This window comes from Salarias fasciatus, chromosome 11 (genome assembly GCF_902148845.1).
Source record: "Salarias fasciatus chromosome 11, fSalaFa1.1, whole genome shotgun sequence".
Lineage (NCBI taxonomy): Eukaryota > Metazoa > Chordata > Actinopteri > Blenniiformes > Blenniidae > Salarias > Salarias fasciatus.
In genome coordinates this window covers 24,143,768-24,160,338 of record NC_043755.1, presented here as the reverse complement: position 1 = coordinate 24,160,338, position 16,571 = coordinate 24,143,768, and the positions used below count along the sequence as shown (strand labels likewise).

General features: G+C 49.4%; 1 protein-coding gene across 1 annotated transcript; it reads left to right on the top strand.

Annotated features, from left to right (window-relative positions):
- Window positions 1–951: 951 nt before the first annotated feature.
- Window positions 952–15,917, top strand: LOC115396418 (protein O-linked-mannose beta-1,4-N-acetylglucosaminyltransferase 2). The gene is made up of 2 exons (XM_030102295.1): window positions 952–1,242; window positions 12,264–15,917. The coding sequence occupies exon 2, from the start codon at window positions 12,352–12,354 to the stop codon at window positions 14,152–14,154; it is 1,803 nt and encodes a 600-aa protein (XP_029958155.1). The 5' UTR covers window positions 952–1,242; window positions 12,264–12,351; the 3' UTR covers window positions 14,155–15,917.
- The last annotated feature ends 654 nt before the right edge of the window (window positions 15,918–16,571 follow it).

Below are 16,571 nucleotides of genomic sequence, written 5' to 3'. Positions count from 1 at the left end.
AAAGATTTACTCTTCATGAATGTTTTAAAGAGCAGGAAAGTGTATTATTTCCGTTTTACACCATCTGTTTTTGACAAAAATTACACAATATAATGTCCTGTGATGTATGCAAGACATAAAATATATTCACGAAAAAAAAAACCTTGAATTTATTTGTTCAACCTTGAAAGTTGCATGAACCTTCCGGAACCTTTGGATTTGATGTTAGACCCACTGAACTCTGTCTTCTCTGCCTTGTCAGAAGCTACAGTGAGGGTAAACTGCATTCACAGCAGGGGGTTTTGCTTGGCTCGGTGCTCCCACCCATCCAACACTGTTTACTCTACCTTTACTGTACTGTTAATGAAAAACAAAGATTCTTGATCCTTGATTCATACGTGTTCATTCATAGTTTAGATGCTTCAGGGAGAATCTACAATTTAAATACTCATGAAGGTAAAGAAAAAAAAACATTAAATGAGAAATTTTGTCCAAAATTTTGACTGTTCTTATACAGTATGTCCATGTGTCCACCTCTTGTTACAGATATGTCTATATGTATTTAGCTGATATATTTTTATATGTTTCTACTTTTATATGGCTTTGTTTTTATTCATGCATTGTTTTTTTTCCTGTGGTTTTAATATGATTTTGTGATCCCTGTCTTTCTGAACCGTTCTGAATTACTTCATGTACGAATGATGCTGTTTCCACTCTTAGATATCTATGTGTTCGCTCTGGTGTTCATGTTTCTGCTCTCATATATCTATGTGTCTAGTCACATATCAATGTTTCTGCTTTTACACAGTTGTGTTTCCAGTCGCCTTTTGTTTCTACTTTAATAGGTCTATGTTTCTACTCTCATACATCTATGCTGCTCCAGCTCGCCGAAGGCTTCTGAGTTCTCGCGAGATTTCGGAGCGGGATTTGCCGCGGTGGGTGGAGCCTGGACTCAGAGTCGGTACCCAGGCAGCTGCCGTCTGTGCCCGCCGTCCGTGTCTCCAGCGGTCTCCCTCCGTCCTCCGCCTCCCGGTTCCTCTCACGGCTCGGATAATTTCTAAACGACACCCAGGGCGGCGGAGAATCCTGACCGGAGCTCTCTCTCGTCGCAGCCTCCGTTCTCTCCCCCCCCGCCGCTCGCTCCATGTCCCCGGCTCCGGACCGAGCCCGCAGCCCGCCGAGGAGCTGATGCTGCCGGCTGGAGGAGCTAACCTCCGTCCGCAGAGACAGAAAGCAGAGACGCTTTCCCTGGAGGAGCAGCAGGTAAGATGTGAACGGATCTGTGTGTGTGTGTGTGTGAATGTGTCGTGGTGCTCGGTGAGCCTTTTCCAGCGGAGAGGAGCGCCACCAGCCCACATGCATTATCTGAAATCTGAGCAAATACACCCAGCGACCCTGCCAGATGCGCTGAAACCTGGATTTCCTCTGTTAAATCACCTTTAGCTGGCTGCGAGCACAATTCCTGCTCACTGTGGAAAGTATTCGCCCTGTTTTCTGTGCAGATTAATGCTGAGTTTCGTTGCATTTTCAAATCTTTCGTCATGTTTCCAGTGGATGTGGGAAGAATCCAGCTGATCACTGTTCAAATGGGAGCTTCCCATTTGGGATGTCGCGGCTCCATGAAGCCAGTGTTAATATTTGTACATTAATACTGCGATATGTGGCAAATGTTTTCTTTTGTACTCTGTGTGTACTCTGGGTTATAGACCTGTAATGTGTTGGAAGCAGATGATATCTGTCTCTCAGCTTTGCTGATCCTTCACCGCAACAGTGAAGTTTCAGTGTGTCCCAAACCTCAGACAGTTCCCTGAACTATCAGCGTCACCAGCCACTGTTGCCCTGACCCTGACCCCAAGGGGCTCCAACCTTCAGTGTCACCCCATCGCTTCAGCCTTGACTGTCACTGTCCAGTGTTGTTGTCACTGTCACCCTAACCTTAACCATCATCTACCAGGGCTGTCCTCATTGTCACGATCTTGTGATGTCCTTGTCTAGAAGGTCACCTCTCAGTCCTGCCCTGACCCAAACTGCACTCTTCAAACTGTTAACCTTCAGCGTTGCTCACTGCTGTTGCCCCAACCGCAGCAGAGCAGTGTTGCTCTTACCCCAACCCCGACTGCAGCCCACATATACTGTACTGTCATTTGAAAATGAGTGTTGCCCTTTTTCTGACCTTCAGCTGTTGAGTTGCCCTCATCTTGACCTTGTCTGGGGAGTATTGCTCCCAGACTTGTCTTCCCCTCCTAGTTACCCCGACTCCAACAGTAACTGCTAGTGCGCCTACACACGGTCTCCGCTCTGCTGTAGTTTGTACAAAGTGTCTTATTCTGATTTACTTTGGCATCTGCAAATCTAATTATACCAACCTGAGAGCCTCGGGCGCCTCTGCTGATTTCTTGTCTGTGCACAGCGGGGGTCCTGCTCCCCCGGTTCGGAGCGGTCGATCAAAGGCAAACGTCTTTCCTAGACTTTTCATAACTCAGAGGGAGATGAATGTTCTTGATATGTATTTCACCTTCTAATGTTAGTTTTTTGTGGATATTTAGCCTAAACAGTGTCTTTAAGCTCTTGTTCTCTAATCTGTTGTCTTACTGCTCTCTAACGGGACAGTCTGAGCGTGGTCGGTTTAGCTCTGTTACCTGGAGCCCCGGCTCTCGGCACACAGCAGTGACAACACTGCTGAAGTGGAAATGAAAACACCTCGTGTGGTATTTATGGTCTGTCAGTGCTCAGCCCAGATGTGTTTTCACATCCCTGGGGCTGCGTCTGACTGAGATGACGCCTCCGCTGTCGCTTTGATTTACAGTGTTTCGTTCGACATTGATAACAGTCATGGAGTGTTCATGAGCCACCGGGAAGTTATGACTGCTGAGGCCTTTTGTAAATGCCGGATTTAACACTTTTACAGTCAGACGGCTCCTCGCCAAACCTCACATCTCTGTACGTGTGTTGCAGCCGAGTTCACCGCTGTGTGAACAAACGACACCTAAATCTAATCCAGTCACTCACAAGCAAATGAAACATTTCAAAGTCATTGAAGGAGCTGTTTAAAATGCAGTTCGTTCTAATCTGCGGTCATGGTGTCTGCACTGATCCAGTGAAAAGGGGTGAAACCTTTCGACCACGTAAGATTCAGGTTTCTAAGTGTCTTAATATTTTATTTTGCTAGACTCGGGTGTCAAGGACTCAGAGAACTGACTACCTGTCAGACCTCAGAGTGGAAGGACGTCACGTACTTATGTCCCTCTGCTGGGGACAGGCCGCAGATTGGAGGTGTTGTTTTTAGGCTGTCTGTCCTTCTGTCCGTATGAACGTCTCTGGAAAAGGAGGAAAACAATCCGTGATGGAGCTCAGCCGTCTGTGAGCTCCGTAGCAGAATGTTCCGGTGTGAAAGCTCATCATCTGACTTTAACTGAACGTAGCCCTCTAGCTGCTAGATCAGGGAGAGCTGAACTCTCCAGTGCTCGGTTTATCCGACTCAGATCATCTTCTTGACATCATGGAGACTTGGTAACGCTCGATCTGACGGGTGAGTGCCGATGTTCCTGATGCCTCTGCTGGATTACAGTCAAATTCATTGATAACTTTATATTTATTTTTAGGGATCAGATTTGCATTTGATTACTGTGACTTTTGCTTCTATCTCTGATATTATTTCACCAAGAAGTCACTCTGAGGTTCAGCCCCCGTTTACACCAGCTGGTTTTTGTTTCAGAACATTTTGCTTCCACATTAGAACCGATGCTCCTTTACATGTAATCTGCGGTTCCTGCGGTTCCCAGGTCTCGGATCAGATCAGCATCTTGTGGTTTCATCCTTTGCTATCCCTCTTCTGGAGGACTGGAGTGCCGCGCCGTCGTGTTTTAGCAGGACGTCCTTTCCCACTTTGTTCCTTTTTGTCGGTCTGTCACCTCCACACTCAGAAACACACACTGTGCAGATTGTCCACGCCAGCCTGCGTGTCTCCGCCGTCCCCGGGGGGGAGCACGTGGCACAGTGTGCAGTTTTCGTCTTGTATCTGCTGGACTGCAGAAGGCTCAGCGGGTCACTGCTGGCCGGCGACACAGAGGAGCCAGGAAACGGGATTAAGTGGCGGCCATCAATCAGCCGGGTAATCACTTTCAGTCAGAGCGGTGTGACATGTGACGTGTCCAACCGAGACCATGTTCTGACGCTCACTGCCGGCCATCGAGGAGGGACCAGCCTGTTTTACAGCGCTGCTCGGCCTTTTCTTGTAATGGAGCGGGTTTTTTTTGTGCGTCTGTCTGAGAAAGAGATGCGAAGCGAAGGCTCTGTACGGCCAGATAATGGCTGCTGGGGCATTAACTCTCCCCAGTGCCACACTGAGCTCCAGCTAGCCTGATCCACCCTGACAGGCCACATTTGGTCCAGGAATAAAGATGACGGCCAATCAGGACGGATCACGGCGGCCGGAGGAGCTGTGCAGGTGGAGGGGAGAGGAGGAACGCCACGCCATCGCCGTGGGGGGGGGGGGCATCTGGGACCTGGGACCTGGTGCGACCACGGCTGCTCTCCCACGGGCCCCTCGGCTCTGGATTTCCAGGATCCTCATTAAAATGCATGAGAGTCTCCCGGCTGCCCCCGCGCCGTATTTCCAGCACATCATTACGGCGCTTATCATCTCCAGAGCAAACAGATATGCTAACCCGGTGACGCCGGGGAGGCGGCGAGCTTCAGGGAGCGCGGCTTAACGAGGTCCTGGATCCGCTGCTGTGGGTTTAAGACGGGGAGGCCGGTTGAAACGGCGCCGCGTTTAGCCGCACTGCAAATCTACACACTTCTTCAGCCAAATGCTAATGTTTGCTCGCCCTCGGACAAATCGCGCCGTCACTTGAGTCTTTATTTTTTCGTATTTTTTTGGGACGGAGGCTGAAATGAAGTTTTCTAACAGAAGCTTGAAGTTCTTCAAGATGTTGTCTTCCGTTTTGAAGGATTGTTGTATTGCTGAAAAAATATGGCTCCAACCACTGCTGTTGTGTAGACAGACGCCAAAACACAACAGATGCTTTGTGTTTTCAAGAACAACAGGACGTAGTGATGCCTGGTCGATGACAGAGCAGTCTATCGCCCAGGTTTGATTCCATTTCACCACATGTGCTCCTTTCCACAGCGTTAAACTCTTTTCTTAACTTCATTTTACAAACATAAACACCGTTGTGGATTAAAATTCCTGCGCTGAAGGACCGACTGGCAGCAGCTTCCTTTTGAAGCCTTCCTGCTCAGTGATGCAATGACACGGCGTCCGCCTGCAACTCCGCCTCACCCCAACCAGAGGTCAACTTCTCCTCTTCATCACCAGCTCCTCCTCCTCTTCATCACCAGCTCCTCCTCCTCTTCACCGCCGGCTCCTCCGCAGTGCCTGCTCTTCAAACCACAAACGTCTCCATTGAGCTGAGACGTATGTCTAAGTTCGTGTTCTGCACCAGAGGTGTCAAACATAAGGCTGGTGGACCAAAACCGGCCCGCAAGAGGCTCCAATCCGGCCAAACCGATAAAGCAGATGGTAAAAATTTAAAAGAACAGTTTTGTTTCACTGCATAAACGTTTGTAACGTTGTGTCTGCGCTGTCCGCTCCCCCCGCTCCGTGCACGCCTGCTTTTTGTTGGCGTGCTTTGAAGCAGCTACATGCTGAATATTTATCACAACGTGAAGAATGTTGGTGTCTTAACCAGCAGCAGCGTGTGAGCATTTTAATCCCATTTCCATTTTTTCACTTCAGTACATTTTCACACTGAGCGATGATTAACACGGATGTAAAAATCCTGTTTCTCTCCAGAACCTATGTCGGCGAGCACAGCGAATAAATGGAGACGCCAAGCAGCTTGAGATTTCCCTCGGTCGATGGAGGGGAAAACACGGCTTGATGGTGTTGCTTTTTATTTGTACATATTTTAATGAGGAGACAACATGTCAGCGCCAGTTACCTCTCGGCTCGTTTCTGAGCTGGTCTGACCTCCAGTGGCCACGGATCAATGCGGCGTTAAAGCACCTCTTTCCTTCACAACGTGCACAGCGTACTCGGACTGAACATGCTCGTGTTTCACTTGTCAACATAGCAAAGGGACTGAACCCCAGTCCTATATTTTAATAGTTTTTTATAGTTATTTTAAGGTCAGGGACAGGTGAGCGATCAGATCACCCAGAGGCAGTGTGTTTGTCACACAGCAGCGTGCGACTCCTGTGTCTGAAGCACTGAAGCGTTCAGTGAAGAAGCCATCAGCTTCTGCGGTGTGGCCTCCTGGGATTTTCTGTCACTTGTAATTAGGGCGGGACGATAATAAAAACAGCATAGCGAATAAAAAATATCATTTTGATCAATAACAGTGATTATTGATAATTATCAAAATGTAACAACATATATTTAGAGCGCAGCCCCGGATATTTTATGCTATTGTCTAATGAGCTACGCTTAATAAAGAAACCACAAACCATGTACCGTGTGAACAAACACCACAAAACAACAACAGTCTGCCGGTTACAGTCAGCTGTCCTTCCAGCAGCACTGAGGCTTTCTTCACTGATCCTCCTGGAGGAGCTGCTGGCCATTAGCCGCTAGCTGCTAGCCGCTAGCGCTAACACTCCAAGAGCAAAGCACGCCTCGGTGTGTTTGATTGGTTGGGAGGAGGTAATGATCGATTAAGCTTCATGATTGGCTGTCATGTAAAAGAAACTGAAACAGTTTCTTCTATCGAACTTTTTATCAGTCCTGTTTCTTCTGATCGCGCCACTCGTCTGTCGATCAGTCTATCTTGCTTTCGAATTATCATCCAGCCCTACTTGCAATTTTGTGAACTTCGGAGCAGGCGAAGCCACGGTGTCCACTCAGAGGACTGCTCAGCCCTGGAAACATGAAAACCCCTCATTAGCATGAGGCTTGGAGCAAAGCTAAACTGGGCTAGCAGCTTTAGCGCGCCGGTGTGTGAGTTCTGCATGAAGCGTGTCCATCTCTGCATTATGTGTTAGCAAGTGGCTAAACATGGCGTCTCTGTGTGGCCCCGGGACACACACACACACACACACACACACACACACACACACACACACACACACACACACACACACACAGTATGGATATGAGCTGGTTTCCTGGCATTAGCTTCGCCCAGGAGACGCGTCTCTGCTCACATTTCATTATATTTGGAAGCGTGGTGACCTTTGCCTAATTCCAGCATTCTTATTCCGGAGCGGCTCACTTCATCACTCCGCTGATGAGAAGGTACACCAGCCACTCGTCTTCAAGGTCACTCTAAATGACTGCCAGCCCTCCACCCCCACCACACACACACAGACACCAGATCCAGGAGTGTGTGTCTTCCACTGCGATTGCTGCGGTATCTCTGACATTTCCCAGTCTTGCGGTTACAGAGCGTTTGAGGTAGTTCTGTTGGGAGAGCCCGGTGAGTGAGGGGCATTCCGCCCGGTTCGCTGGCGCCCACGTCCTCCACGGCGCCCTCGTCCTCGCGTGCAGGACGCCTGCCTGACGGCAGCCTCGTCTTCACGCTTCACTTCATGCTGCATCAGCGCCGAGGCGATGTGACGGCGTTCTGCCGGCTTCTTTGACATTTAGTCACGGGGAGTATCAGACTCCTTCCACCGCTCAGCTCAGCGGCTCTTCGTGGAGGCAGCGAGCTGTCTTCACTCCAGGACAGCTGCGAGCATCAATGCCCTGAACGTCTTCCCCATCGTTTGAACATGTTGATAGCAGTTCATATCGCTGATGTCCAGTCAGCCTGTCCTCTGTCCTCCAGCGGTGGAGCTTCCCCGTGGACACACTCCGTGTCTTTCAGGACTCGGTGTCTTTCACTTTGCTGTGCTCGGCAGCTCACTGTCTCACACTGACTGCCGCCGGATGTACTGACTACCAGCTAGATGTTACACACGCTCTCACCTGAAACACACCCCAGACGGCTTCCATCGTCTGGTTTCACAGGTTGAACCGTCGGTGTAGATTATGGAGGTGGTTCACTCCCCTCCTGCCTCACACTGACACCGTCGCCGTGAATTAAAGAGAGCAGGCTTTGTTTTACTGTCTGGATGATGATTTCTTTATGGATGTCAAAGGAACGCACAGCCCTGGATATTCACTTTCTACTGGTGTAAATCCTGAACCGAGCAGGTCTTAAAACCCTCCAATAGTCTGCATTGCCCTTAAAGGGATACTTCAACATTTTGGAAAATTGGCCCATTTAGCGCAATTATTTAGTCATTTCGAACAGCATACTTACTTTTTTTGTGAGGGTGAGCTGTTGTTTATTCAGAGGTGAGTCGGGGAAGGTTTTCGGGACGGACACAATGGAAGTGGATGGTATTTTTGTTCCCCCTCGTCAAACTCATCAAATACACAATCCAACAACCCCAAAACACTTTGGTGGGCAAATTATAATCCGCACATTCACTACGCTGTGGAACACCAACAAATAATATTGTAGCGTTACGACACTGAAGCAAATATTGGGAACTACTTTTTCTTTTGAAATCACTACGCCCAGACAAGTAGTTCCGTCTTAGCAGTCTTCGCATAAACAACTCAATCTCGTAATTTTGCATTAATATTTCACAGCGTAGTGAATGTGCGGATTATAACGTGTCCACCAAAGTGTTTTGGGGTTGTTGGATTGCGTATTTGATGAGTTTGACGAGGGGGAACAAAAATACCATCCACTTCCATTGTGTCCGTCCTGAAAACCTTCCCCGACTCACCTCTGAATAAACAACAGCTCGCCCTCACAAAAAAGTAAGTATGCTGTTCGAAATGACTAATGAATTGCGCTAAACGGGCCAATTTGCCAAAATGTTGAAGTATCGCTTTAAGGAACCAGACTCTTAACAAGAAGACTGTCCCTGTTCAGACTGACTGCAGGATCTTTCATCTGACTGACTGACACATGTTATGCATGAAAGGTAAACCAGATTTGATCGTTTGGACAGAGCTCAGGATGCTCTGAGAGAGGGATTTTTTTTTATTAAAAAAAAAAAAAAAATAGTTACAAATGAAAGAAGGAAATAGTCAACTAGTATAATTTATCATCAGCTGTTTTAAACGTCGTCTCCATGTGGTGAGCGGGACCCATTTGAAGTTTTTTATTATGTTCAGCAGCTATGTAGGAGTTTAAAGGCTGCTGAAATACGAGGGGAGTGGGCCTGAGCGCTGCTCCTGCAGTATATCCAGGCTCCCCATTAACTTCCTGAAGCCTTTACTTCCAGTAACGGTTAATGGAAACAGGTGAGGCGCGTCTCCGGCTCAGAGTGACGCCAAACCCCGTGTGGTGAACGTTAATTTAACTTAATTTAATGATAGTTCAGGAATACTGTTTTATCACTTCATAAACCAGTGGCAGCTGGACTACATACGAGCTGACAGTGGCGTTCTTTCACATCTCGGAGCTCGCCTTCCAGCGGCGGCTGCAGCTCCTCAGTCCTGCTGGACTCGGACTGAACGGGACAGAGGTTCATTAAAGGAAGTGAAAGGTGCATTAACAGTTCCACTGAAAGCGAAGCAATCAGGCTGAAAAAAGGCTGCAAATTTAAAGATTACCCAGAGTTCATCACTTCCACTTCACCTGCAGGCGACTGATTTATTATGAACGAGGAAATATTGATTGATGGAGCCGCGGTTGAGACGTTAACGCGCCGCTCGGTGATGGCCACTGCGGGGCTGAAATTAAATCTGAGAAGTAAGGAGCTATTTCTGAACGCGCTGCAGTCGGGTCGGTATAATTAGAGTCAACAGAAGCTCCGGCCGGCGCAGAGTGCAGAGTGCGCTCGTGTTACAGCTGATGGTGAGGAATCGGCCCCGGGCTGGAGCCGGACTGAGACCGTCACTTTTCCTTTGTTCAGTGTTTTCACTGTTCTCACTGTGCAGGAGTGTCTGATCACTGACGTGACGCGATACACTCGGCTGGATGTGAAAAAACATCTCCATGGGACTCCAGAGGAGAGTCTGCAGCTGAAGACGGAGCTCGGAGGAGAGGCTGAAGGGCGGCTGTGTGGGACAGTAGCAGGAACACAATAATCAGCCGTGGAAATGTGATGGTAGGAGAGGTTAGAAGGAAGGTCCGCAGAGACAACCCAGCTCACGAAGATGCAGCCAGACAGGGAGTGTGTTCTTGAACCGTTAAAGAAGTTTTTTTCTTTTTTTTTTCTTTTTCTTTTTTTTAACTTGATGCTGATATGTGTGCGTTGTGGATGGGCTCGTCCAGTGAAACAAAGGTTTCTGTAAATATCAGTAAAATGTCCCATAACCCCTCGAAAGTAGGCGCTTCATGACCATGGCCTATAAAACAAGCGTCCACCGCTCCACCACACACTGCTAGGGATGTCCCGATACAACTTTTCCACTTCCGATACGATAACGGTATTGCAACCTTGAGTTTTGGCCGATATCGATATTGGTCCGATACGATACCAGCGAGAATCATACTTACTTTATTACTTATTTTGTAATGTGGAATGTTAGAAAAGGCTTGATCAAGTGATGTTACACAGAGAACGACAGTCAGCAACAGTAGGTATGAGAAAAACTGACCCATTTATTATTAACCAATTGGTTACAAACATTTTAACCTTCAGCATAATATCTGCAGTGCTCTACAGTTGAATAAAATAAAAAATACATTAGAATATGCTGAAAAGTAGTCAAAATAACCCCAATAAAACCAAATTATACTTTTAAAGTGCAAACAATTCCAGTCCTCTTCAGTTATTTTTTTTACTGTCAGTATATGGTGGGAACAACTGAAGGTGAGGATGAAAACAACAAAAACAACACAATACTGTCCACCGTCCAACTGCTCAAACCTCATAGTTCACAGCTCCAGGATCACTGACTGGCTCTTACTCTTCACTAAAAAAAAAAAAAAAAAAACACAACTTGCTTCAAACATGCCATGAGGTTGGTCGTATTAAACGTTCCGGGTTCTCTGCCACCACAGGAGACTTGTGCATGACAAGTGTTGCACTCAGCTGCAGCGTCTCTGTCCGAGTTTACAGTAAAATACTGCCACACGGTGACTTCCTGCTCCTACAGTACCGCACACACAGAGGCGGTGGTGTTGTGATCACGTGGGCTCTGCATGCTGGATATGTGACGTTCTATTGGCTGGATCCGGGTGCTCTTCTTCTTTGGAGTTTGTAGCAGACAGCACCAACGTTAAGGTGCATTACTGCCACCTACTGTTTGAGAATGTGAACCAGAGTCGCCTCTGGATAGAAGTGCTGGAGCGGAAAATGAACTGCTTAACGGGGCGCTTATATCAGAGATTTTAGATTCAATCCGATAAAATCTGAAACTTGTTTTTTGGCTGATATCGGACCGATATCCGATATCAATATCGGATCGGGACACCCCTACACACTGCTCACCACACTGGCAGATCGCTCTCTCTGTTGCATTCCAGAACATCTCATTTGAAAGTGTGTGTATTCAGTTCTACCTTCCTGTGAATTTGATTGTCTTCATGCATGTGAGAATCTTTCAGGAATCATTAAACACTCAGTACATGATGCTCCATATTGAATTCTCACCATCAGACTGAATTTGATACCCAGAAAAGTGAATTTTTATAGTTTTTGTTTAAATCAATGTTATGTTCTTCAGCTGTTGTGTGCTTGTGGTTGATTCCTGAGCTTCTCTTCGACCCGGTCTGGCTCCCTCGCTGGTTCCTTCTGCCTCTCAGTCAACAGATTTGCTCTGGTTCCTGAAGCCTGGAGTGCGTCTGTAACCTGCCCTCTGATAAATGAGCGGCCCGCTCGCTGATTACAGTAAAAGCTGTGCTGTGAGTCGGATCGGCCGACCCTCTGATGGGTGCTTAGCATGCTCGCTGCCTCCTATCTGCAGGCAGCTGCTGGCCATTACCCGCCGGTTTGATTTCCAGTCTCTCAATGACTCACTTGTTCTCTCCGGATGCAAATGAGAGGCGTTGCGAGCGCCGTGCGCTCTTGTTCTGTGCCCGCGCCGCTCGCAGCGTAATTCGTCTTGACACATCCAGGTAGGGCGACGGGGGGCTGCGAGGCTCAGAAAGCGTCTGGTTTGTCCGCCGAGGTAAACAGCCACGGGTGAAAGCTGAAACCTGGTGAATCACCGGGTTGCGTTGCTTACATAAAGACCTCCGCAGCGGCGCCGCTCTGGCTATTGATTTGTTAATCATGTCGCTGTTCTCTTGCGTCTCCTGCATTCCTAATGAAGTCCTTTTTCTTGCAACAACCGTGATTTTGGAAATCTTTTTAAACCTGCGTTTCTTTCCCCTCCCCTCCTTCTGCTTCAGCTGTTGCCGTGCGGCGGATGTCTCGCCGCCTCCCCGTGAGACCGGAGGCCAGCGGGCGTCGGGAGGCGGGTCCTCGCCGCCAGCAGTGATGCGGGCTTCGGTGGCGGGCTGCAGGATGAGCGTGGGCGCGCTCCTCAACGGCCTCCTGGTCTCCGTGGTGGCGGCCCTGCTCTGGAAGTACTCTAAGCTGAGCGAGCACGCCGCCCTGCTGGAGGAGGAGCTGCACATGACGCAGCAGTCCCAGGAGGTCTCGCAGGCCCGCATCGACTACCACGTGGCCCTTCAGGCGCTCCAGGAGCACGGCACCCGCATGGTCTGCACCGGCAAGATGCACACCGACCGCATCTGCCGCTTCGACTACCTCTGCTACTGCTCGGAGGCGGAGGAGTTCGTGTTCTTCCACTCCAACTCCTCCGTCATGCTGCCGAACCTGGGGTCCCGGCGCTTCCAGCCGGCCCTGCTGGACCTGTCCTCCGTGGAAGATCACAACACTCAGTACTTCAACTTTCTGGAGCTCCCCGCCGCCGCCCTGAAGTTCATGCCCAAGCCCGTGTTCGTGCCCGACGTGACTCTGATCCTGAACCGATTCAATCCCAACAACCTCATGCACGTGTTCCACGACGACCTGCTGCCGGCCTACTACACCATGAAGCAGTACCTGGACCTGGACGACGAGGCGCGCCTGGTCTTCATGGAGGGCTGGAGCGAGGGGCCGCACTTCGATCTGTACCGCCTGCTCAGCAACAAGCAGCCGCTGCTCAAAGAGCAGCTGAGGAACTTTGGCAAACTCATGTGTTTCACCAAATCCTACGTGGGCCTGTCCAAAATGACCACCTGGTACCAGTACGGGTTTGTCCAGCCCCAGGGACCCAAAGCCAACATCCTGGTCTCAGGAAATGAGATCCGGCAGTTCGCCAGGGCTCTGATGGAGAAAATGAACATCACAAGACCGGAGGAAGCGGACAGGGACGGAGGAAGTGTAGAAGAAGAGACGGATAAGAAAGACCAGTACATCGTGGTGTTCAGTCGCTCCACTACCAGGCTCATCCTGAACGAAGCCGAGTTGATCATGGCGTTGGTTCAGGAGCTCCAGATGAAAGTGGTCACCGTGTCTCTAGAAGACCAGTCTTTCTCCAGCATCGTCCAGGTGATCAGTGGCGCCGCCATGCTCGTCAGCATGCACGGCGCTCAGCTGATCACCTCCCTCTTCCTGCCCAGAGGAGCCGCCGTGGTGGAGCTGTTCCCCTTCGCCGTCAACCCGGAGCAGTACACCCCGTACAAAACCCTGGCCTCCCTCCCGGGGATGGACCTTCACTACGTCTCCTGGAGGAACACCGTGGAGGAGAACACCGTCACCCACCCAGAAAGACCCTGGGAACAGGGAGGCATTGCTCATTTAGAGAAGGAGGAGCAGGAGCGCATCCTGGCGAGCAAGGACGTCCCCCGACACCTGTGCTGCCGCAACCCGGAGTGGCTCTTCAGGATCTACCAGGACACCAGGGTGGACCTGGCCTCCTTCCTGGACGTCCTGCGGGAAGGCATGAAGTCCAAGCCCAGCCTGAAGAAGTCCAGGGCGGCCAGCATCGTCCACCCCGGCCGGGTCCGAGAGCCGCAGTGCCAGACCTCGGTCCAGACCAGCAGCGAGGCCAGGCTCACCGTCTCCTGGCAGATCCCCTGGAATCTCAAGTACCTGAAGGTTCGAGAGGTGAAGTACGAGGTGTGGATCCAGGAGCAGGGAGAGAACACCTACATGCCTTACATCCTTCCCCAGCAGAACTACACCTTTTCAGAGAACATCAAGCCCTTCACCACCTACCTGGTGTGGGTGAGGTGCATCTTCAACAAGAGCCTCCTGGGCCCCTTCGCAGACGTCCTGATGTGCAGGACTTAGAACAAACCCCAGACCCCTTTGTTGGAAAGCATTTTCTCACTGCAGTCGCAGCCTTTCTTGGTCCAGATAATCAGATCGGAGCAGGAGACAGTCGGATTACAGTTTTCAAGGCCTCTTGCTCGGTGATGTTTGTACCTGCCTTGGCTCCGAGTGGACGGAGAACCTCTACGGACCGAAACCACAGGGTCTGGAACCAAGGAACGTAGAGTTCCAGTTCTTACGTTCTTAACCACGCCTCTCTACCAACACTACCAGGACTCAGATCAGCAGATTTATTTATATGTGAAAAAAAAATTAATATATACGGTTTTCTAGAAATAGTTAAGACACTGGATCTTTTACAGTATGCAATGTAGCTTCTTTGTGATGCGAAGAGATTTTGGAACAAAAGGAATTTTTTATGTCTTTGGTTTCCGTCCAATGTCGTGTTTGCGTGCGTGCGTGTGCGTGTGCGCCCCATACCTTTACCAACCCTGTTAGATTTCATTCATAATCCTTTGCGTACCAAAGTACCTGAACAGCAGACATCCGGTGGTGTCTTGCGGTGGTTCAGGCCCCCCAGGGGGTCCCAGGCCGCTGATTGAGAACCACAGTCGTATCACAGCCTCGCAGTCAGCGGGAAGTGAACAGCTGGTAAATGAACCTGCCTTGAAGACGTGGCGGAGGGTTTCCAGGAGGATGTTTTGGAGCGCGGAGCAGCAGGTTACATGCACTGTTTCACAACGCGTTCGCTGCCTGAAGCCTGATTAATAATTAACGTGTTCCTCTGCATTAATGAAATATTTATTTTGCTGTAATTGGCACTAAACACTTGGACTCGTAATTTCCTGTGGCAAGCGTCATGCTAAGTTGTAATTAGCGTAAAGCCGTCCCCGTCCTCCGTGCGCCTGGCGGTGTGCTGCTGGACAGCCGGGTTACTCCCATAACGATGTTCTGTTCAGCCTGGGATCACACTGCCCAGCTCTGTTATGTCTCTAACTAATTTCTGCTGGTATGAAGCACTGCTCTCACATTCTAAGTGGAACTTTCAGATATATCATGTTAGAAATTCTCCAGCTATGAGAGTAATTTGTATTTGATAACAAACAAACCAGCAGACTTGGTTATCTTGTGCCGTCGCTGAGATGCTTTCAGTTCTTTTCTGCAGCCACTGCTGATTATTTTGACACATTGTTCCCTCTACAGTGCCTACAGAAAGTATTCACCCCTCAGATGTTTTCCTCTGCTGGTGCAGAATCATAGTTTGTGGATTTCCATCCCTCGTCTGCAGCAGCGGTTCATAACCTGTGTTCCTTCACATCTTCTTTACCGCTGAAAGCTGTGCTTGTTCTGCTCCGTCATTGTATTATCAATCCAGCTTGGTTGTCAAACAGCACCCACTAGTGGTTCTACATGTTAACTACATCATTTTTAAAAGCAAAACTTTTATGAAACGAAAACGTTTTAACATTGTGGTTTTCTTATCAGTTGGATTTGCAGGGCAGTAATCTGATGCTCTTCTGTTCTGGTAAATAAATCAAACTGAGGGGAGGATTTTCTTTCACAGCCGCTGTAGCTGCCCCGTCAGTCCAGCCTGTATCATATCTCTGAGTTGTTATTGTGCATGACTGCAGCTGTTTGAAGCCATCGTCGGTGTGTGTGTGTTTGTGTTAATGTTGGTGCATGTGTGTGTGTGACGAGTGCAACAAGCGTCTCCGTTTTCTACTTTAGCACATCGTTTCTTTCTGAGTAACTGTGATTGAATAAAGAAGTTTATTTCTTACCGATGTGGTTTTATTTTTGTCAGGTTTGTGTAACGTGGTTCTAGTTTTTGGATTCTGTTCTGAAGGATCTTCAGAGGTCATGTTTGGGACTGAACGGATTTCACCAAACGCTCCTGGATCCGGTCCTGCTTGGACGGCGGCGGACTCCTCTCAGCTTCAGTTCCCATGATGCTCTCTGCTCTCGGGGCTGTTTTCTGCTAGCTTAGCGGCGGAGACGAGATGCCCGGTGACAGGTGCAGATGGGCGGCGGCGGCGCCTCCCCTGGAGCAGCAGGCCCAGCGCAGCACTGCGAGGCGGAGCGCCATGCTGACGGGTCACATCAGGACTCGGCGCTTCAGTCGGCCTCTTCTCACGACTTCAGCCCGGCAGAGAGGTTCAGCAGCCGTCCCTGCCTCAGGGCGCCGGCTGCTGGAAGCTCACCACAGCGAGATTCATACTGCTGAATGTGATTAATATAATACAACACTTCAGAACGTAGAGGGCTGGAAAACTGCTGCCGGGCTGCGATGCTGTGGCCGAGCAAAGGTTATTCAAGTTTATGTGAGGAACTCTGATTGAGGAGCCACTGGTCCACACTAAAACACACTGGTTGAAGTTGGTTATTTTAAGCAAAATGCTGAGCCGCGTTAACATCTGACCGGTCAGGGAAAACAG